A 23,719-nucleotide genomic window follows, 5' to 3' on the forward strand; every position below is an offset into this window, starting at 1 on the left:
GGGGACGACAGCTGAGGAAGCATTGTTCTAAGTCAGCCATAAAAATGTTGGCATACTGTGGGGCCATGCAAGTACCCATAGCAGTGCTGCTGATTTGAAGGTACTCATTGTCCCCAAATGTGAAATAGTTATGATTGAAGACAAAGTTCAGCTACCAGATTTGCTGTGACATTATCGGGGATACTGTTCCTGACGGCTTGTAGTCCATCTTTGTGTGGAATGTTGGTGTAGAGGGCTTCTACATCCATAGTGGCTAGGATGGTGTTTTCAGGAAGATCACTAATGGATTGTAGTTTCCTCAGGAAGTCAGTAGTGTCTCGAAGATAGCTAAGAGTGCTTTAGCATAGGACCTGAGGCAGGGCCGGCTTTAAACTAATTCACCCGATTCCCCGGAATCGGGTCCCACGCTGAAGAGGGCCCCATGCCTAAGAGGGCCCTGCTCCGGGTGTCTTTGGCCGCATTTTGGCGGCAGGGGGTCCACTCCGGGGGTCTTTGGTGGCATTTTGGCAGCCGGGAGTACTTCGGTGCCACAGAAAACCTGGAGCGGATCCCCCGCCGCAGAAGTGCTACCGAAGCCCCAGACAACTGCCAAGTGTTCCAGTCGGGCCCCACGGGTCATAAAGCCAGCCCTGGCCTGAGGAGGAAGTCTACATAGCCAGACAGTCCTGCTGTCGGGGTGCCAATCCCTGAGATGATGGGGCATCCAGGATTTCCAGGTTTATGGATCTTGGGTAGCAGATAGAACTCCGAGCAGGAGTATTCTAGGGGTGTGGCTGTGCGGATTTGCTCTTGTGCTTTTTCAGGGAGTTTCTTGAGTAGATGATGTAGTTTCTTTTGGTAACTGTCAGTGGGATCAGAGGGTAATGGCTTGTAGAATGTGGTGTTGGAGAGCTGCCTAGCAGCCTCTTGGTTATATTCCAACCTATTCATGATGACAACAGCACCTGCTTTGTCAGCCTTTTTGATTATGATGTCAGAGTTGTTTCTGAGGCTCTGGATGGCAATTGCTGGAAATGGGCCATTTTCATTACCACTACAAACGGTTCTTTTTCTCTCCTGCTGATAATAGCTCACCTTAACTGATCACTCTCGTTAGAGTGTGTATGTTAACACCCATTGTTTCATGTTCTGTGTGTGTGTGTGTGTGTGTGTGTGTGTAATCTTCCTACTGTATTTTCCACTACGTACATCTAATGAAGTGGACTGTAGTCCACAAAAGCTTATGCGCAAATAAATTTGTTAGTCTCTAAGGTGCCACGAGTACTCCTGTTCTTTTATCTAATTTTGTGAGTTTCCTGTAAGAGGCAACAGTCTTTTGGTCCCATAATGGTAATACACCAGCATAATTTAATAGTATGCAAAAAAAAAATAGTGCAGGACAAACAATCTCAAACAGAAGACAACAGTGAGTTGTCAATACTTAAATTGTTTTTACAATGAGAAATGGTTGTAAGAGATTAGAGAAAACAAGTTGACCATGTCTTCCTGTTTCTGTCCTTTGCTATCTCTTTCCTTCTGAGAACCTCCTCATTCCAAAGGGTCTCTGGGTATGTCTACTCTGCATTTGGAAGTGTGATTGCAGGACAGGAAGATGTACTCAAACTAGCTTTAATCTATTTTAGGAGTAGGCAACCTATGGCACACGTGCCGAAGGCGGCACGCGAGCTGATTTTCAGTGGCACTCACACTGCCCAGGTCCTGGCCACTGGTCTGGGGGGCTCTGCATTTTAATTGAATTTTAAATAAAGTTTCTTAAACATTTTAAAAACCTTATTTACTTTACATACAACAATAGTTTCATTATATATCATAGACTTATAGAAAGAGACTGTCTAAAAATGTTAAAATGTATGACTGGCACGCGAAACCTTAAATTAGAGTAAATAAATGAAGACTTGGCACATCACTCCTGAAAGGTTGCCTACCCCTGATCTAGCTAATGGGAATACCAATAGCAGTGAAGCTGCGGCAGCACAGGCTAGCCACACAAGTAAATAGCCCAGTCTTGGGCAGGCTTGTATAGCTTGCACTGAAGCAGCTTCATTGCTATTGGTACTTGTGCCAGCTAGATCAAATGTCTACATCTGTGCATCAATCATACCTCTGATTGCAGTGCAGACATACCCAATTACTGAGTCTTTCACCAGCACTTCCCCTGCAATACATCTTTGACGTTTGAGTGCCTTTTAACTTTTTTTCATTCAGTTGGCTAAGGGTTCCCCACTTGCTCTCCTGTGGCTCAGCAAGTTTGCCAGTTTAATTTTGCATTATGCAGCCAAAGTGATGTGCTTAATACTGCTAGTTTAGGCCCCATGTTTCCCTTCATTGGCAGTCAAGAACCTTTTCTGCAATTATAGTTAAAAGCTAACTTGTGATGGGTGTGATTTTTCAAAAGTACCTGAGTGAAAATCAATTAGACTTGAGCTCCTAAGATGTTTAGGCACTTTCAAAACTCTCACACTGTGTGTGTGTGTGGCTTGCTCACTCGCTCTCTGCTCAGATATATATTGAGAGGCCATTAAACTAAAGAGTGGATAAATGAAAAATGTTTAAACCTTCTATTTAAAAAATGCAGAAGGAAATATATCTAAAATGACTTCAAGTTGCAAATGTGCTGAGTTATGAGGTTCCTGCTACACAAACAATGAAGTAATGCTGTTTTTTTAAATTATAGCATTTTTAGAAACCTTTTGCTTAATTCAAAGTTAAATGAAAGATTTAAAAAGATAACAGTGAAAAGAATGAAACAAAGATTCTCCCTCCTTCCCCCATAAAGTGTTGTATGTGCCTGTTCAACCCAGGTGGAATGTGACCCAGCTGTTCCTTGGTTCATTTGAAGCAAATGAAGTTGATGACATGGAAATGGTTAGACGCAGTATGTAAGTGGGAGGTATATAGCAAAACGGGTAGCTAGAGAAGGTTCAGCCCCAAAATTTCTCTCTTCCTGGTCATTTTGTGAGCCACCCCACTGCCTGCATGTATGCCCAGCTCAACAAGTGAAGCCCCGCATCTGGTGGTGCCAAGGCCAAAAAGTGGGCAGGACATTGTGGGGCGAGGGCCGTGCTTGCACACTGGATTCCTGGCAGATGGAGCTAGATTTCGGTCCCAGCAAGGGATGCTGGCTTCTGGTTCCTGAGTGGCACTTCCCGGAAAGGTTGAAGTTTGTGAAGTGTCAGTTGTTGGAGGCTCCAACAGGCAGGGAGGCTCAGGAGCCACATCTGATGCAGAGTATGGGGGAGGAGGTGCTATGGTGTCCAGGGAGACCTCTCTGAGTGGAGATCCTGGGGGATTCCTGAGAGACGAAGATATGGCTTGCAGGGATTTTGGAGAGTAGAATCCCTGCGCTGGGGGTTGGGATGAGGTTCACTGGGACAGGGTGAGAGCTCTGAGGGAAGGAAGGATCTTGTGGGGATAGTGGGGAGAGGAGTCCTGGGGGAAAGAAGAATCTTGAGGAGGTTGGGGGAGGGAGTCCTGGGGAAGAGAGAAATCCTGAGGCCCTGTACCCAGTAAGGGAATGGGGGGGATGTTGCTGTGGGAGGGCCCCACCTGCATGTATGTGCATCAGGTGACACTGGAGTGGATGTCTCCGTATCTGCATGTAGCAGCCCAGCAAGAACCAATGGGCTAGAATGGAGAGCCAGTCTTAGCCCCATGGGACAGGAGCTGCCATTGTGGGGTGATGCAGGGTAGTCTCATCCCCCACCCTCACCCCCACACACACGCTCTCTCAAAAAAAAATTTTCACCCAGCCACCTATAGTATAGAGTGGTGTTGCAAGAGCACTGGAAGGTCTAGAAGGAAACATCAGATCTGAAATAACCACTTCTAAAAAGCTTTGTCCTCACCCCTTGATAGGAGTCACTCCTATCATGTATCATGGCTCTGTCTGAACACTCAGGTCAAAGTTCAAATAATTTCTTCCTTTTTTGGCATTGTTTTATGGCATTAATCAGTCCTTCTGAGGATGAAGACTACTTAGTTTAATATGTTTATAAGGCCCTTAATTAGTATATGAGCACCTCCGAAGTATTTAAAAAATATAAATAATGTGTAATATCCCTTTCCAGCCTACAGGAGAAATAACTTGCTTTTAGTTTATATTTTTGTTTGTGTGAGAGGTAGTAGGTGTGGGCAGTGTAATTTACTGAAGTTGAACTACACTGAAGAGAGATTAATTTTGCATTTAGAGATGGTTCCAGAGCCTATTTAAAATTGGGCCCCTTAAACATGTCTTAAATTAGGCACCCAAAAATGAGGTTCTCAAAATCACTCGTCACTCCAGAAAATCTTGACTACATTCTTCTGATGCTGTCTTACATTCTCTACTCTACTCAAAAGCCACTGGATTTTGACGTTTTTAATTGGAAGCTATTTAGAAAAGTACTGTTTCTACTAGGGTTTTCAGTCATCAGTCTATAATTATTATTGCAGAAAATTAGGTGCTTCCAATATAATTTAAATATTTTGCATTTATCAAGTAAAAGTGCAGTATCTGATCTTGCTTACACAGCATGTTTCAGTGCTGGAAGGTGTGGAGTTAATTCCTTCAAATGTATGAATGTATTAGTTTTTGGTCGTTTAAATGGTATGTGCTATCAGTGTCTTGTAGCTTTTGTGTTGTATTAGAGTAGCCTGGAACCTCAGGATAAATAAAATGTAATGACCAAATACAAAGTAAGAGATCTGCATTTGTATTTTTTTAACAGTTTATTTAGGAAGTGTTAACAAGCTTACATATCCTTGGCATGTAAATATCAGAGACAAAATAATAACCATTACAACAGTGAGCTTTTGTTTAGAGATTATACAGGAATATAGTAATCTGTTCTCTCTCTTTAACAGGGTGTCACTGTATTACAGAGTGAGTTTCATTACACAAGCCATGACGTTTCATCACTAGTGATTTTTATTCAATTGAATGAACTCTTTTGGATCTGCATTTGTAGGACTGGATGATGCAGTGTGCTAAGACAATAGCCCCTTTTTATATTTAGAGGATATATTTTTATATTTCATCTTCCTGTGCAGCATGGGACATGGGTCACTTGCAGATTTAAAGTATTATAAATGGTGGATTCTCTGTAACTTGAAGTCTTTAAATCATGCTTTGAGTACTTCAGTAACTCAGCCAGAGAGGTTAGGGATCTGTTACAGGACTGGGTAGGTGAAGTTCTGTGACCTGCAGTGTGCACACAGCATTCTAAGTGTGGACATATCATGGATATATAGTTGCACTCTATTTCCTGTTTTATTATCTATTCCTTTCTTAATGATTCCTAACACTGTTGGCTTTTTTGACTGCCACTGCATATTGAACGGATGTTGCGATGATTTTTTTTCCAATATGCATTATTTTGCACTTATCAGTATTGAATTTAATCTACCAAAATGTCCCCTAGTAACCCAGTTTTGTGAGATCCCTTTGTAACTCTTCTCAGTCATCTTTGGACTTAAATATCTTGAGTAATTTTATATTGTCTGCAAACTTTACCACCTCACTGTTCACTCCCCTTCCGAGATAATTTATGAGTGTGTTGAACAGCACTGATCCCAATGCAAATCTTTTGGGGACCCTGCTATCTATCCATTTATCAACTGTGAAAACTGACCGTTTACTTCGTTTCCTATCTTTTAACCAGTTACAGATCAAGCAGGGACCTGGTCTCCTACCCCATGACTGCTTAGTTTGCTTAAGAGCCTTTGGTGAGGGACTTTGTCAAAGACTTTTTGAAAGTCCAAGTACACTATATCCTCTGGATCACCCTTGTCCACATGTCTGTGAAATCTCATAAAGAATTCTAATAGATTGGTGAGGGATCACTTCTCTTTACAAAAGTTATGCTAACTCTTCCCCAACATATTCTGTTGATCTGTGTGTCTGATAATTTTGTTCTTTACTGTATTTTCAGCCAATTTGCCACATGCGGGAATAAGCTCCATGTTCTAGGTCCAGCTCCTGTGAAACTCTGCCTTCTGCTTTCACAAGCCTCACTGTTTTGGTCAATAGTTTCATTGGAGTGTTCCTGCCATTGGAGGTCATTATCATGGAGGGATAAGTGATCTCTCTGGTAGCTAAGGCCAATCTAATAGAGGACTTTGAATATGAGGATGCATCCTTGAATTTAATTCCCTATTCAATGCAGAGAGCAGATTGCTCAGTTAATAGTTCCTGGTGGTCTGTGTTGCTAGGTAGACAGACCAAAATAGGTTCATAGAAGGTAATAAACAGGAATGCTGGCTTTGATTCTTCAGAATCACACATCTTTTTGTAATTACTAAAGGGACATGATTAAGTTAGATGGGTTTGGGAACGTTAGTGAGAGGAGGCACAGACTAGAGGAAGAAACTACTTTCAGAATGAAAATATATTGTTTTGGTTAGTTGTCAAGTCTGTCTTTTCTTTTCTCCTTCCTGCTCATTGAGCCATCAAGTAGCAGTTATATAGTGTGTCCCCAACTACATATTTTCTTACTGAATTTATTTCTCTCTTCCTGCGCTCTTATGGAAAATAACTGGTAAACTGAAATGCTATAAGAGAGGTAAAGGGCAAGAGTGGGTAGTAAAAGAGCATATAGTCCAAAAACAAAAGTGTTGACAAAAAACAGAGTCACTACAACTTTATGCTGCATAGACAGAGGGATCACTTAGCTGGGAAGTGAGAGTTGTTCTCTGTTTGGTACTGATGAAATCACTCCCGGATTACTCTGAGTTTTAGGTACCTCAGTACCTGAAAGATGACGATAAAGTGGAGGAAATTCCGGAAAAAGCAATAAAAATAGCTAAAATGATGAAGGAATTGACTTGTGATGAAAGAGTAAATTAATACATATAACTTGCTCAAATGAGTAAAAGGGCAAATATTTTGCTACCACCTAGTATTCAAAGGGTGTAAACACAAGTGAGCAAGATGAATCATTTAGAGTGGTCCAAGGTTATCTAGTTGAGAGTAATGGGATAAATAAATATCATGGTGATGGGCTCTTTATAAATACGTAGAAAAAAGCAAAGGACAAATTAAACTGAATATAAGGGAAATCTCCTAACTCTTAGTGTCTATTTGTATTATTGTAACACCTGGGAGCCCTAATTGTGGACCAGGACCCTATTGTGGTGGTGGTGTACAAACAGAACAAAAAGATAGCCCTTCGCAGTGATATCTGTGAGATATGTCCAGGATATCCCAAGGGAATGGTGAAAGGCCTTCCTTCTACTGGAGACCTTAACAATTATATTGGCCAAATTACTGGAGAATAAACTAAAAAGCAGAATACTAGCTAGAGGATGGGTAAGTGATCTAATGAGTCTTTTGTGCCTCTGATTTCTCTGCTATGTCACACATCCTCATGTCCTGTATTTGTTCTTCATCTGACCTGTTAAATTAGATTCTTAAGAATATTGTATTTATTTTTACTCCAGATATTTATTGTTTCATGCTCCATCAGAGATGCATACAATCCAGAAAGATAAACTCTATTATTTTTCTTTTCATCTAAATCACCATTTGAAACAATTTCTTCGTAACAACAACCATACTACTATTTAGTGTTTAGAATAATGATGTTTGTTCTTCTCTGTGTAGAGTGCCCTTCCTCTGCTTGGATTCCATTTAGAAGTAGCTGCTATATTTTTATTCAAGGCACATTAGAGGAATCGGACAATATTGATGAAGCCAGAAATCTCTGTAAAGACAATGGTACTGTAATCCATCTCTTTTATTTCTGCTTCATTATTAAGAGATATGTACTGTGGTTGCATTTAATGAATAACTGTATTATTTTAGGACATTATTGTTATTAAACAAGCTAAAATAATGAAGGTAATGAAACAGCATTTTGGAGAACCCAAGGGATCAGGAAAGAAATTTCCCTTGTATGGCAGAATGTTGCACATTTGACTAAATGCATTTTTTGTCTGTCTTTAAAGCACCAAGTACTTGTTACTGGTCTGGTCTAATCCAGTACAGCCAATCCTGTGTTTCTGGTAATTTAAGATGACTTCAGCAGAGTTTTTACTGTCACCCGGGACTTTCTCAATAGTCAAAATATGGTAGTAGAGCAACTACTTTTTTAAAACTTCACCTCAATGGATGAGCTTCCAAATGTTCTTCAAGTTGTACTGGTGTTTATCTGAGAACGGAGGCTGCAGTGGCAGTCAGATACTCTGGAAACACTTCCATATTCTTGTTAGACAAGAGATTACCACAATTTTTGCTGTGTTAAACATATATAGTATCTCACCAGGTCACCCTGGATCCGAGTCCTTGCCTCAGTATTCTCTGTAAAGTCTGGAAGTGACTATCATTCTCTCATTTTTCATTACTGCTTTTCCCTCAGAGTAAAAAATCATAGACATACATTTAAAATTTCAGTCTATATTCTTCTTTTAGCCATTCTGGGATGCATGGCAGAGGAGGTACAAGGAGTCTTCCCTAATCCCCTGCCCTGCCCCATCCCAGCCCCCATTCACAGCTAGGCAAATTCATGGTACTGCTCTTAGGACAGGGAGACCAGCAGAGTCTAATGAAGACACAGGTGTTGTTCGATTCTCCTGTGGGGAGGGAAAAAGAAACCATTACCCTGCCAGCTAAGCCGAGCTCATGCTGCACTGTGTAACATGGTGTAGAGGGCTTTCCTCTGCAGCATTCCCAGAAGCATTGTGCCTGCCTCATGTAGTGTTGCCAGAACAGTGCATGTCCACATCCTCTCCTTGCCACAGGGCGAGGACTTAAAGCCACAGACTAATAATAGTTCCTTCCTCTAGAATACCATCATTTTCTTTCAGTGGTAGTGAAAGTAAAAAAAATATAAACTGAACTGACATCTCCACCATTGTAACCTGGAATATATGGTTAGAGACTGTCCGTAATTGCTTGCATATTATATCACTTACTCCGTAGGGACATAGTTCATCGTGTTTTTGTTTTAAATGGAAGATTACTTTGGTTTTCTTGCCATTTTTGGTTCAGTCATATACTTGCTAATGGGAATGGGAAAATTCCCAGTGGCTTCAAATGGAACATGATTAAGGTTACGATTTTGTCATGGATATTTTTAGTAAAACTCCTGGACAGGTCACAGGCAATAACCAAAATTCACAGAAGCCATGACTTGTCCCTGACTTTTACTAAAAACATCCCTGACAAAATGGGGAGGGAGGAAGGTCCATCACCCTTCCCCACTGAATGCAGCAGCAGGGAGCTGTGGCCCCCCACTCCTGCCTCATGCCTAGAAGGCACTCCTGACCATAGGGCTAGGAGCTGAGGGGGCCCTCCACTGCTGCAGCTGAGAGCTCTAGGGGGTCCCCCACTGCCGTGGCAGCTGGGCTTCTGCAGGGCCTCAATATCACGGAGGTCACAGAAAGTCACAGAATCCATTACCTCCATGACATTCTGGTAGCCTTAAATATAATCAGCTATTCAACATTTTCTTTTAACATTCAATTTACTATTCTGCATTTTATTTTATATTAAGTCTTATTTTACAAAGGAAAAATCAGCTGAGCACTGACAAGGAATTTCCGAAGCAGAGTACAGTTCCAACTTGTAGCTATTTCAGAGTAGTATTTATGTATTAAATCAAAAGGATTGGACTTACTTATGTGTATGTGAAGATCTTTTCCCATAGCTCATTAATATTTTAAAGAGATTTGTATTGCAAACAGCATGTAAATGATATGATGATAGTGTAAATAACAAAAGAGCTTAAATTTTGTGTTTCTTTTGAATGATCCACTGGTAGTCAGTGTATTCAAATTGAGTACAAAATCTGAGACATATCAAGGGAAAAAGACTATAATTCAACCCTTTGATCTAATTACATTATCTAAATTGTTTAGATTTTTTTTTCAAGATTACATACTTAAATGTCTAAATACCTGTGTGTTCACTAACATCGTAAATGGCATTTATATGACACTATGTGAATGCATTGTATATCCTGTCAGTCTGTCATTGCACTGCTGAGATGTGGTTAATGTACGTACACAATTGATTGGTTACTGGGTGATCAGTATGTTAAGATGCTTTTAATATAATATTTATAGTTGTTTCACTTCTGTTGCATGAAATGTGCTTTCAAACTTAGATTTATAGGGTTTTTGTTTTTTTTTCAAATACAGCTTCTGGAGCAGACATTATTAGTATAAAAAATAAAGATGAGAATACCTTCATACAAGAAACATTCAAAAATCACTGGCAAGGCCCTGATTATATTTCACTGGGCATGTTCTTTGACACAGATGGTAAGTGAGAACTACCTTGTTGATATCTTAATACTTTGTCTCTATTAACTGCAGAAAATGCAGATCTTTGTGGTGGAATTATTAAATTATATGACAGTCTCAGTTTCAGTTCTTATTGAAAAGGTGTCCACATCAAAAAAAACAATTGCCATGCTAATCAGAACTGTTGTTGACAATATCTGGAATTGAATCAGAACAGACACATAACTCATCTCTCAGCCCTAGATAGTCCCTCCAAATCAGGGTTGAGACGTGTCAATAGAGGACTACGTGGAAGCTTGTATTGCTGCTATCTGTGCTATACCTGTGTGGAGGATAAGTATAGGATTATCTCCAGGTCTTTCAGTCTGACAGTTTTGACAAGACCAATATTCATTTTCACAGATGATGGTTACAAACATCTTTATGTGGTGTTTGCGTAGTTATGGAAACACGCTTGCTTTTCTCCATTCATATCAATAGTTAAAAAAAACTGTGAATAAAATTTGTCCCTTTGTATATACGTACTAACTTCAGATACACTATGTAAATCTGGAGTAACAACATTGATACTAATGGATTATTTTGACTTTACATATCTGAGAACAGAATTTAGCCCGGAGAGGGGAACATGATTTTGCTAGAGATCTTGAATCATAGAATTGTAGGACTGGAGGGGACCTCAAGTGATCATCAAGTGCAGTCCCCTGCACTCACGGCAGGACTAAGCATTATCTAGACCATCCCTAACAGATATTTGTCTAACCTTCTCTTAAAAATCTCCAGTGATGGAGATTCCACAACCTCCCTAGACAATTTATTCCAGATCTTAACCACCTAACCATTAGGAAGTTTTCCTAATGTACAACCTAAACTGACCTTGCTGCAATTTAAGCCCATTGCTTCTTGTCCTAGCCTCAGAGGTTAAAGAGAACAATTTTTATCCTTTCCTCCTTGTAACAACCTTTTATGTACTTGAAAACGGTTATCATGTCCCCTCTGTCTTCTCTTCTCCAGACTAAACAAACCCAGTATTTTCAATCTTCTCTCGTAGGTCATGTTTTCTAGACCTTTAATCATTTTTGTTGCTCTTCTCTGGACTTTCTCCAATTTGTCCACATCTTTTCTGAAATGTGGCACCCAAAACTGGGCACGATACTCCAGTTGAGACCTAATCAGCATGGAAAAATCTTGGCTTTTATTAAGCATGGGGAATGTTATTACATGCTACACTTCTTTCCTTGCCCCAGAACAACAGCAAAAGATAAGGTTAATTCTTTTTAAGTTTTCTAATACTTTGTGTAATATGTTTTTCTATTACAGAAGTTGTGTTCTGTTCTAGCCTATATGTGTGGCTATCTCTTTATGATGTGCCTCTTTCTTGATGTGGCCTTGAACTGCTTGCTGAGGGATGACTAATATTTATTACATTACAGATTATGATCATTTAAATCCCTCTTTCTTGGGTCCCAAGCACTGTACCCTAAAAGCCCAAAGTTACTTTCATTAGGGGAGCAAAGTAGGAATATAAAACTTCTCTGTGTCTTTTTAATAAAATCCTGATTTATTTTTCTTCTGCATATCTAAGAAAATCAGTTTTATGTCAGAATCCGAGGCTCATTATTACATGCTAGTTTAAAGCGGAGTTCAGAAGTAACTATGTTGCTGGATTTAGTATTCCAATTATACAGATGGGAAATTGAATAACAGGGAGAAAATGTGACTTGCCCCCAATGTCACACATTAAGTCTGGCAGGGAATGTAACCCAGATGCCTGAGCCAAAGTTTGGCCCCTTAACCATGAGACCAACTTTCCTCCTCTGGACTTCCTAATACCAGGATTCTCACTGTGTCCCTGCATGGAAAATATTCATGTTTGTCAGGATTCTTTTTATCTCCTCCTTTGCTGCGCTTATTTTCTTTGGTGGAAGCTTCCATGAAGATACTACAAACCTCAAAAATCTCTCTGGGCTGGGACACAGGTGTGTGACTTCTGTTCATGATAAAATCTAGCCGGCTCCATAGTGTGGATTACCAAGTCCATTTCCTACATCAAGGAGAGTTTGACATTATTAGTTTATTTAAATTAATGATCATTTTGATGTCCCTAGTCCTAAAGGATCATTCTACTGGTTTTAGGAGTTTTGTAAATTACCAGCAGGCTGAGGACAGGCTAAAGACTGAGTTTGTGATCTGGAGAATAGTGTATATTAAAGAGCTCCTGGTCCTAACATAAAATCCTTCCCATGTTCACAAAGAGGAAGACAGGAGAAACTTCAGAGCTAATATGTAAGCAGCAGTGTAAGCAATTTGTGTAGAAATTATAATCTTACTATGGCACGCAAAAGGATGGAAGCCAGCCACATGGCTAAGATGACCGAATATGCATCATGAACACAAAAGGAATGGTCTCTATGAAAAAGATGTTTGATCCCAAACTGGCAATCACATATGATATTGTCCAAGAGCAATGAGTATATTCTTTATGAGAGAGAGCAGTAACAAGTGTCCTGAAGCATGATCTGGTCCAAATGTCAGCCTGGTGTATGTTGGCAGAATTTCTCTTGTCCAAGAAGGTCTTGAGAGCATATGTTGGACATGAACTGCATCTCTCACTGCACTGCATTTGATGCATGTCACCAGGATGCAGCCTGTAAAAAGTACCAATAACTTCAAAATGTTCAGTTTTCTTTTAAATTCAATTATTTCATTTGATTTGTAAGTGTGAAAAACTGTTTTTGCATGAATGACATAATGTATAATTCCTTCAATCACAGATAATGCTTTTAAATGGTTTGACAAGTCGGAAATGAAATTTACCAATTGGATTGAAGAGGAAAGCAATGAGGAACTCCTGAACACATGTGCTTCTATGTACACTAAGTCTGGGGAATGGAAAAAAATCAGTTGTGAAGATCTTCCTCGGACAGGGACCCTTTGTAAAACAGCCTGTAAGTACAATGTGGGTCTACATCACAAGACTTTCGCCTTCTTTCTCTGTACACACACACACACACACACACACACACACACACTTTAAACTTTTGATTATGGCTAAGTTACAATAAAACGTTAACATACTACACTGTACATTACTTGTTCAGGATCAGGTTAATATTCAAAGAATGTGGCATTTTGGCTTGCTAGCTTGGGAGCCCTCCTCCTCTGAGTACACTAGAAAATATGACCAAATTTCTGTCCTCTTTTTGGCACTTCTCTTTTGTACATACTTGGTGTGAAGGGGTCATATTTTTCAAGTAGTGCACAATACAGAGTCTAGTTGCTAACAATAGAAAATAAATAATTTGTCCTTTATTTAAAATGCAGATCCTCTACAGGAGCATTCAGTAAGCACGGCAGAGGATCTCCAGAAAGCTGGAATTTTGTGATAAAATGAATCTCTTTAAATTCCTCCCAAAATCATATCATATATATTCCTAGACACAACCACTACATGTGCAAGTATGTTCCACTTTCCCAAAACAGCCCCTCCCACAGAAAACCCCTCTAATAGCATCTCCCTAGAAGATGGATCTTAACTGGAGTCAAATGCCATCTATACAATAATTGATACAAATTTTCTTTGAGCTACCCAAATTAAAGATGTTTATCATCTTTCCCATGTATACATCCAGATTGATTTTTGTCCAAATCCTTCTCCTAACTTTTCATCTGGGTTGTTTTTCTTATCTACATATTTTTCCATCAAAATTGTATACATCTTAGAAATTAAACCTTTTGTTCCAGCTTCCTCCTGGGTCAGCTCCTCAACTGCAGTTGAGGAGCTCTAGTTAGAGCTGCCTTGTATCCAGATTTAACAGTACAATGCTTGACTTGTAAATACTGAAAATATGGGATTGTTATATTATTTTCTATATTACATACCATTGATATGATTTCAAATCAGGACTTGGGAACAGATGTGTGAATTCAGTAATGTCAGTTCTTATCCACAATTAATAGACACTCTGATATTTCTTTGGGATAAATTCCTGATTGATAATGGAAATAGCTGAGAGAGCGTGCCTTGGCAACAAGAATTTAGAAAATTTATCCAAAACCACTGTGGTGGTCTGGAAGACTGGGTGACTTTTTATTTTTGGTGATTTAAATTTCTTTCTGACTCATCAACTACTATAAATAGCTGTATTTGGGCTCCATTCTTGTTTGAGTTTTATGCACTGTTTTGATGTTTATTGTTAATCTACTTGATCACATCTTTTAACTGTGATGTATAACAATAACATGCCAAATTAGGGAAGCTAGTCCATCTCACTTTGTAAGTTTATACAGAACTTTTTGAAATCACCCTTTGTCTTTTATGTTTCCTTGTGCATTTTAATAGAATATCTTGCCATGTTTCTAATGTCATATCAGGGATACCAACAGGGATGCGCTGAAACAAAAATAACTTTTGAAGGACATTCATTTTTATTGAGGCTATATCCTGAGTAACCAAGAAATTTTGTTTGTTCCATTCCTCCAAGAGGTTTATTATATTATTCCACACTGGAGGCTAATTTCACTTAAAGAGATTTTTTTATGTTTCTCCACAATATTTACGCCTACACATTTTAAAGATTCCTTTATCCATTTAAATTTATGTAGCTCACCACAGTTTGTTTTGAGCTTTTTGGGAATATTAATTCCTAAAATTTCAGATTTTATTGTAGTTTATTTTGAAGCCTGATACCTACCTAAGTTCCAAAGTCAATTGTTATGTAACTTTTAACAAGGCTTCTGAATCCTGCAAATATAACACATTGTCCACATGCAGAGCTATTTTGTGTTCTAATCCAGAAGATGTTTTGATGCCCTTTACCCAGGGGCTACTTCTTCTTACCTTTGTTGCAGGGCTCTCAAACTCAATTTACCTTAGAGCCAGTGCCAGTCCTCAAATCCTACCAGCAGGCCAATAATGTCACTGAAGATGGTGTTCAGAAAAGAGAATTTTTATATTTTTTTTAATTTTGAAATTCTTAGAAATAATGAAACTGTCATAAACCTTTATACAATTCTTCGCTTGCCAGACACCTGGCAGCGCTTCAGTTCTGTCAGTTTTTTGATGTTTGGCCTCAGTAACTGAGCAGTTGAAACCTTCAGGATTTCAGCGAGGTGTGTATCAGATAGTTGTTTGGTATTTTGACTTGTTTATATTCATTGTGGGGTAAAAAAATGATGCTGCCTCCATGGCTGATTCTGCCTGGTGACTAATGATGGTATTTCTGTCCCTCTCCCCCAGCCAATGAGAGCTGTGGGGGGCGGTGCCTACAGCAGACATTGCCGGCATCATGGCTGCATGCGTCTCTCCTCTGCGGGCCGCAGTGGCGAGGTTCTCTGGCCGGGACTTTGAGACCTCTGCTTTATTGCAAATGGCTCCATTGCCAAAGAAAACAACAGGGGGATAACAGGCAATCCTGACTCATATCCCTTAACAAATTAAAAGGAGGGGATTGATGACCATTTACCAAAGCAGATGCTCGAGGATAAGTATTTAGTGCCGACATGGCCCTATAACACTGATTTCCAGAATCTGTCTGAGGTGCTCCCGTTCCAGACAGTTGAAGGCTTTCTCAACATCCAAAGAAAGTAGCACATGGGAAGAATTCCTGGAATTAACATTATAGTTCAATTCAGAGTTCTGATATTATCAGATATTCCTTTGAACAACAAATCCACACTGGTCCAGCGGAACATATTTGGGCAAGATGACACTCAGGGTATGACTACACAGCAATTAAACATCCATGGGTGGTCTGGGTCAGCTGTCTTGGGCTCTCAAGTCTTGGGCTGCAGGGCTATAAAATTGCTGTGCAGATGTTCAGGCTTGGGTGGAGCCCCCCCCCCCCCCCCCAAAAAAAAAAAACAACAAAACACCAAAGGTCTACATAGCAGTCTTGCGCTTCAGGGCTAAAGCCCCATAAGCCCAAATCAGCTCACCCAGGCCAGCTGCAGACATACCCATTATCTGTTTGCTAACACCTTTTTTACTTTTAGCATCCTCATTAATAAAATAAATAGGTGTTATGATGCACAATTGGTAAGATCTTTTCCTTTTTTAGGAATTGCCACAATTGTTGTCTTTCCACAAATCAGGAATCTCATTCCCCTGCAATATATCATACTTTATTTGCTGATTTTAATATGTCGTAGAAAATATCATCCAGTGTGACCAGATTTCTCCCTTCAGTCTCCTCTGGAATACTCTTAATCCTTGCTTTCTTCCTGTGTTCTGTATTTTCCATGTCCTCCATCTTTAATTCTGTTTTTTCTTTTCTTCTCTTTCCTCCCCTCAATTATTTCTTTCATTTAGATTAGTAGTGCTGTCCAATTGCTTGATTAATCCTGTTTCCACATCTGATATTTTCCCATTCATATAATTAACTTCATTTTTTTATTTCTTTCTTGTAAGCCTGGAACTCTTCCCTCATCTCCATATTCATCTTTTTTTGTTTTTAACAGCAGGTCCTTCAGGTTAGATAGTGACTGGTCTTTCTCCACCTGCCTTCATAATTTGCTGGAGGGGAAGTTACTCTCTTTAGTAGTTATGTCTTTGTTTTGTTGGAACAGATCTTTATATTGGAAGATCTTTCCTTTCACAGACACCTAGATCTTCTTGTCTTTCCTTCTTACTAGTTGCTTCTCTCTAAAGATGCCTCTTGCCACACTTCTACTTGTCTGCTCTTTCCAGAATGGCCTCTGCCACGCTTCCTTTCCCAGCCACAATAGTAATTTTTTTAAATTTTGCTGCACTCACCCCTGTCTCTTTACAGGGTAGTGAGGGTCCAGTTCAGTATCTCTGGGCTTGCAGAGTCATTTTTAATATGTTCTGCAAGCTGATGACACTGGATTCAGTTGCTCAATTTTTCTCTCACCAAAGCTGCTCTGTGGGACTGGGATCTGTCAGCTCTCTTCATCCGTTTTTCCCCCTCCTCCTGCTTTTCAAAGCTTGCTCCACTGATGGTTACTCAAATGTAAGGCATGGATCTGTGGGTTCAGGGTTCTTTTTATATCACTTTCATTTATTCCCCCACTGCCGTTTATTGCAGAGAGCTGGATTAAGCCACTATCTTGTTTGTTGCCTTAGCTACATTCCCATAACTATGTTTTTAATAATTTTGTTTCACTGTGTGTTTGGTCTTTAACAATTAATAGACTAGATTTCACAATATGCTTAAAAATAGATTTTAATGGTGCTATAATTTAAACAATTCTTCCAGAAACCCTATTCCTCTCTCTCCTTTGGGCTGGTTCTGGGTTGTTTTCCAGTACTCTGCTTTGGCCAAGGCCTGATCTACAATAAAAAATTAGTTCCATTTAGTTACGTTGGTTAGGGGTGTGGAAAAATTCGCGCCACCAAGAGGTGTAGTTAAGCCAACCTACATCCCTGTATAGACAGGTGGACAGAAGACTTCTACCACTGACCTAGCTACCGCCCCTTACCTATGCCAACAGGAGAATCTCTCCCATCAGTGTAGACAGTGTCTACACTGAAGTGCTACAGCGGTGCAGCTGCATCAGTACAGCTGTAACATTTTAAGTGAAGACAAGCCACAAGTCTTGTGGGCTATAAAAGCTATTGTTTTTCTGATTTACTGATAATTATCTGAATTACTGACCCCTTGAATAGCTTGCAGAGAGAATTTATCTAATCACATGACTGTGCATATAATTTCAGTCTAAGGGAAGCCACAGAGAAGGAGTGTTCATGCTTACATTAGAGATCTCTCTGTAGCCTTGCCCTACCCACTACTGTCAGGATGTCTGTTTGTGGGTGATCCTTTTTTGTATAGTAGTTCCGTTTTCTATCAGACAACACAATACATCTAAAAACATGAGTTTGCTGTGTTACTGTCTCAAAACCCTTATTGAAGAACCATATATTAACAGGAATTACAATAGCCTCTCATCTACTACAATGATAATACATTATACTGCAGTTAGTTTTAGAAACATAAGTTATGTGGATGTGGAACCATGTAGATGCATTGGTGTGTTGTGGGGGAAAAAAAAAGGTTCAGTGTTGACACTTGGCAGCTATGTTTGTTGCAACCAAGTCAGATGAGCATGTCACAACCTGGTTATAAAAACAAAGTTGTACTTACAGGATCCTAGTCCTCTTCTCTTACTAGTGCAAATTAGGAGTAACTGTTGAAGGCAAGGCACTTACCCTGACGAATGAGAAGAATAAGGCCTGTGGTGTAGATGGGAGCCAAAGTTACTTGACTGAGGACATAGAGAAGCCAGTCATAGAAGTAATATTAGAGTCTGGCTCCTAGTTTCACACTTAAATGACATCTCTCCTCATCCACACTTACGTTACCTTATTCTGCATTTTCTGTTAACTTCATGGACATCTGCATGAGTGGTGGGACCATCGTTTTTTATTAATACAGTTAAGTAAACTTTTTCCAGTAAGAGTGCTTTCTTCCCTCAATTGCTTACACATCAAAAACTGTGATGAAAATTAACTTTCTTTGAAAATAGTAGTTTATTCCATACAAACATGAAACAAGCTAAACACCTAATTTTAAATCTTTTTTTTTTCTTATAGTTGCTTATGAAAAGAAGTACTTACCAGGTGAGTGTTTGCATACCTTTGCTTGAAGTTTACAGGCTTTTTATGGATGTTATTCACTGCCCCACTCACTTGCTTCCCAACTCCCATCTCCAAAAAAGGAGACACTGTATTTCTCCTGGTTATGAACTACACATCTTGATTTATTTGTCTATTACCTTATCTTGGTGATGTGTATACATATTATGTCAGCTGATATTCTGTTATAATATTAGACTAAGCTTTCACAAGGAAGGGAAAGAGCTTTATTACTTATATTAGAACTTCAAAAGGCAAGAGGTTAGTAAAATTCCCACTGTTGGAAGAGAGGTCGGGCAGGGTTGCACAGATTGACATTTTCCAGCGCGCTTTGGATGGTTAGTCGTGTTTATCACTTGGATGTAAAATAGATAAAGGAATAAACTGATATAGGGTTACCGTATGTCTGGGTTTTCCTGGACACAACCTCTTTTTCAAATAAGAGGCAGTGTCTGGGATTTTTGCGGGCAGACGTTGCAGCTCAGAAAGAACTGTCTTCACGCCCTGATTGGTCTCTTCCCTGCAGCCACAGCTGTTGGATCCCACCCAGCTAGGCCCCAGCGCCCATCCCTGGGGAGGGGGAGAGGCCCAAAGGCAGCTGACTCTATCCTGGGCCTGCATCAGCATGCTGAGAGGGAGCGACGCTGCCCTCTAGCTTGAGTGAGGCTGCAGGTACCCCCTCCAGTTTCCCCTAGGTACCCTTCCTAGTACACATACCCCTCCAGCTCCTCCTCCTCCCCCCACCTTTGACGGTGTCCTCTTTTTTGGGAACCTGAAATATGGTAACCCTAAACTGATAGGAATTCTCTTTTTCTTTATCAAACCTGCAGCTGTTATGACTAACCCCTAAAGGGTTTGTTCAAAGTAACAAGTGGAGCTTTATCCCTCTCCTTTCCTAGACACAACTCTCTCATCCTGGCCTAGTTTCTGCCTACCTCCTCCATTTGCTAAATCATCTGAGATTTCAGAATGTACTAAAATTATTCAACTTAAAACATACAGATGGTCTTCAGACCAGAGGATGAGGGAAGCAGATCTCTAGGGTTGTTGGCTGTACGTGTGCATGGATAATTAAGGTGCTTTTTAGGCCCCACCTGCACTTCAAAATGGATTGTGTTTGGAAACTGTTTTTAAACTCTGTCATAAAAATGACTTCAGCTAACATGGTTGTGTCACCACTATGAATAGGCTCCAACAGGTTAACAGCATTTTAAAAAGAAATACTTCAAAATTATCCTTCATCCATGTGTGGCACAAATAGGTGTGAGCTGAACATATTTTTGTAACAGGAAGCATTTTAAAAAACGCAGCATGGCATCCTGTGTACTGACACAAGCCTTAAATTAGGGGGTCAGGAACAAATGTCCCTTGCTGGGACTAGCTCTACTACGTGTAACTAGTATGTAACTTAACTAGTCATAAGATACATATTCAGAACCAGTTTATAAATATCTGTTACTTTTCTTGACCAGTTCCATAACTTCAATTATTTTATCATTTTAGCAGAGTAAGATTTTCAGTGCAATACAAGAGAGGGCATCCCTATCTGAGCTCATAGTAACCTCTTCAAGTCAGGAATCAGCATTACTTTTATCACATAATCCCCAGGATACAGAGTTCATTTTCTTCAAAAGAAATTTTCAGTTATCTCAATGAAATATTTGCTAATTGGATCAATATTGAGTCAGGCGGCCTGTACAACAATTAAAGAAAATGGAGAAAGTGACTACCTTAGAAGATAAATTACCTCATGTCTATGTAAGTTTTCTTGTCTGCCAAATGTTAACCCACTGTTACCTGGTGGCAGTTAATGTCCCATTTTAACAAAATAGCATACGGTTCATAATAGTTAATCAAAACTAGAAATAAATTAACATTTTTTTAAATAAGCTACTTTTTCTCCCTTTAAATCTGAATAGCTTATCACTTTATACAGAACAGAAACCCTCTGTTATCTGTGGAGGTTTTGAACTAAATGGTTAACATAAGCTTGAATGGAGTATTTCTGAAGCATCTGGATTGATTCAGGATATTTTCCTCTGAAACTAATAGAACCTTGCTGTTGAATGAGTAGTTTTGCTCAAAAATGTCTGGGTCACTGCTCATTTCAGTTGAACCAAACCATGGCTGTAATCAGATAAAAACAACTTTCTGAACTAGTTTAAATTTTTAAATAATCAAAGGCACTAGTTTTTCCTGAGCTCAAAGGATGGAAGTCATCCCCACTTTCTCAGCTGCAAGTTCTAATAATCAGGCTTTGTGTAGCTATTTTTGCGGGGAATAGAATTCACATGGGTGGGTTTAGACTGTAGTTCCTTTGTCGTTGAACGTGACCACTGCCATATCCTCTCCTTACAGCTTTGTAAATCTGGAGTAGCTTCTATTGACCTGGGTAGAGTTACTCTTGATTTATACTGAGGGGAGGGCGTAATATGAATCTATGTAATCATGCATCTAAATTCCCCTTGTCAGCTGGTCTATTCAGAGCTTATGCAGATACTCCTTCCATGGCAGGCTCTTGGAGCCACTTAAACCCCGAGTAGGCAATAAGAGGAATGAAAAGAGAGAATGATCACCTTTAGGCAACAGCTCCATATTTTCTTCTATTTTCACAGTATTTGTGACACTTCAGGGCAAATTCTATTCTCATACCTTGACTACTGCAGATTCTTTCTGTTTGTCAAGAAAGGCACAGGATCAGTGGGTGCTAGTTTAATTTTTTTTTTTAACCCCACACCCACATTGTACATGAGGAGCAGGTTTTCCTATAATGAGCACTAAGCAGCACATTCTAAATTGAATTCCCTGACACCTGTAAATGTACAATTTCCGCAAGTAATTTCCCCCTGAGGGATCAGAAAAATACCACAAACTGAATGGTAACTTGGTCTTCCATTATGTTTGATTGACTCTTGCGATTAAATTAATCCCTTCGAAAAAAAGACAGCTATAAAATACTTCTGCCAAAATGAAGTTAATTCATTATTTTAGTGATGTGTAAAGTGTGATGTCTAGAGTAGTTCATCCCTTTTTAACTTCAGAATATTTATTTGATTAAAGAATTCTGGAAAGTGAAGAGTAGAAACTGGGATTTGAAAAGAAGTCCCAACAGTTGGAATTTTTCTAAGCAATTAAATGACAAAAAAAAAAAGTCAGCTATGAAGACAGAGTAGATTACAGCAAAGGAAGAGCTAATGGTTTAGGATGTTTGCCAAATAATCCCAAGGTTTCCATATGCTGCCACTGAACAAACAATATGAATGCAATTAATTAAAAAATAAACTTGATAACTGTGCACTTAATGTTTATATCCCCTTTAGTATAGATACCTAGTGTATGAATGGTTATTTACAACACTATCTTCTTTTGTTTCAGATAAAACTGCTTTGACTACCACCTTGGTCATAATTTTTACCATAGTTGTGACAGTTTCTGCAGCATTATTTTGGTTCCTGTACAAAAGAAATATGTCTTCTGGAGCTTTATGTATAACACACCATTCAACAGCTGAAATGCCATACAGTGATGAAACTGTTCTAATAGATGAAGAAAATGAGTATACTGCTTAAAATGTAAAATTATACAATTTTATTTATATGCCAGAAGTGACATCTTACCCATATTTAGGCTTCAGTCCTGTAAGCACATGCATAACTTTACTCGCATAATAATGTGCTAGTTGTTAGGACACAGATAGAGAAGACAGACTAAAAATAGTCAAAAGTATTTCCTATTGGGCTGTCAGAGCTCATATTCAAAATTCTCTCCAAATGTATTTAGTGCACCTGGAAATACCTGGAGTATGAGTTGGTCTGTCTCAGTGAAGTGTCATTCTGAAAAGAGCAAGCATTTAATTAAACGTTAAGATTTCAAAAATTCTGCAGATTTCCATAACAGGTTTTTAATTCATTTGTTTCATCTGTGATAATGAAAACCAATCATGCCTGTGAATATTTTAGCAAATAAAAGTTTGAAAGACTAGCTCATTTTAATGACTATTATAGAAAGAAAATTTGAATTTGTGTTTGCACTGAACCTTAATTCAAAGAACTTCCAGTCAATGCACAGAAAATGAGCTACGTGGTCTGCATCCAGTCAAAACAGTCTGAACTTCAAACCATTCAGACTCATGAAACTGGTTTAAAAAAAAAAAAAAGCTATTACCCAAAATGAATAATTTGAAACAAAGCTAAGCAAATTTGCAAATTACTTGCAAACAATTTAAAAGAGGGAGGTGAAATTCCTCAAATTATTTGCCCAGTTCAAATTAGGATTTGAGTCCAAATGTTCACAAACTCTCTAGTTTTGTATTTGCAGCTAATTGTAGCTGCAGGATTAAGACGTCAAGTCTTGGTCCCAGTTGTGCAGACCCTTAAAGTTGCGTAGAAATCATTCGGTCTCTGCACAGGAACAGGGGTCTGCCTCCACTGATCAGGGTTTAGCATCTATCATTTATAGCTTATTTGATTGCAAAATTAGCTTTCTATACCCTGCAATATGTAGTCAACCTATTTTTTTTAAGGGGGAAACTAGTGGGCAAACTGTTTGCCAAGAGTTCATCTGGCTAACTTGCAACTGTTTTAATATATAAAACAAAACTGAAAGATTGTTGTGTGCATGTGTACTCTGTTGCCACAAATTTTCTTTTCTATGCTTTTAAATGTTGCATTTTACCCAGTGAGACTGCAAAAAGACCAAAACCTTGAGTGAAGATTCACATCTCTGTGAAGCAAAGGAATTGGTATTAGAGAAGGTAGATTTGATACATACCAACCAATAGTTGGTAAATGATGTTAATAGCATGATAGAGAACAGAATATTTATATGTATACAGTATGCTTCCTTCAGAACTTAATGGAATTAAATCTTGATTTCTTGAGCAAGTATCAGAGGGGTAGCCATGTT

At 39.1% G+C, this 23,719-nt stretch overlaps 1 protein-coding gene across 2 annotated transcripts in view; it reads left to right on the plus strand.

Annotated features, from left to right (window-relative positions):
* Positions 1 to 23,421, plus strand: part of CD302 (CD302 molecule) — a 32,916-nt gene extending 9,495 nt beyond the window's left edge. The window contains exons 2-6 of one of the 2 annotated variants that reach the window (XM_030581113.1): positions 7,580 to 7,693; positions 10,117 to 10,239; positions 12,996 to 13,169; positions 18,773 to 18,799; positions 22,190 to 23,421. In XM_030581113.1, the coding sequence (XP_030436973.1) occupies positions 7,580 to 7,693; positions 10,117 to 10,239; positions 12,996 to 13,169; positions 18,773 to 18,799; positions 22,190 to 22,383 (632 nt within the window). In that variant the 3' untranslated portion in view covers positions 22,384 to 23,421. The remainder of the gene's footprint in view (positions 1 to 7,579; positions 7,694 to 10,116; positions 10,240 to 12,995; positions 13,170 to 18,772; positions 18,800 to 22,189) is intronic. The other variant, XM_030581114.1, reaches the window with a different exon arrangement.
* The last annotated feature ends 298 nt before the right edge of the window (positions 23,422 to 23,719 follow it).

Source organism: Gopherus evgoodei, chromosome 11 (genome assembly GCF_007399415.2).
Source record: "Gopherus evgoodei ecotype Sinaloan lineage chromosome 11, rGopEvg1_v1.p, whole genome shotgun sequence".
Classification (NCBI taxonomy): domain Eukaryota; kingdom Metazoa; phylum Chordata; order Testudines; family Testudinidae; genus Gopherus; species Gopherus evgoodei.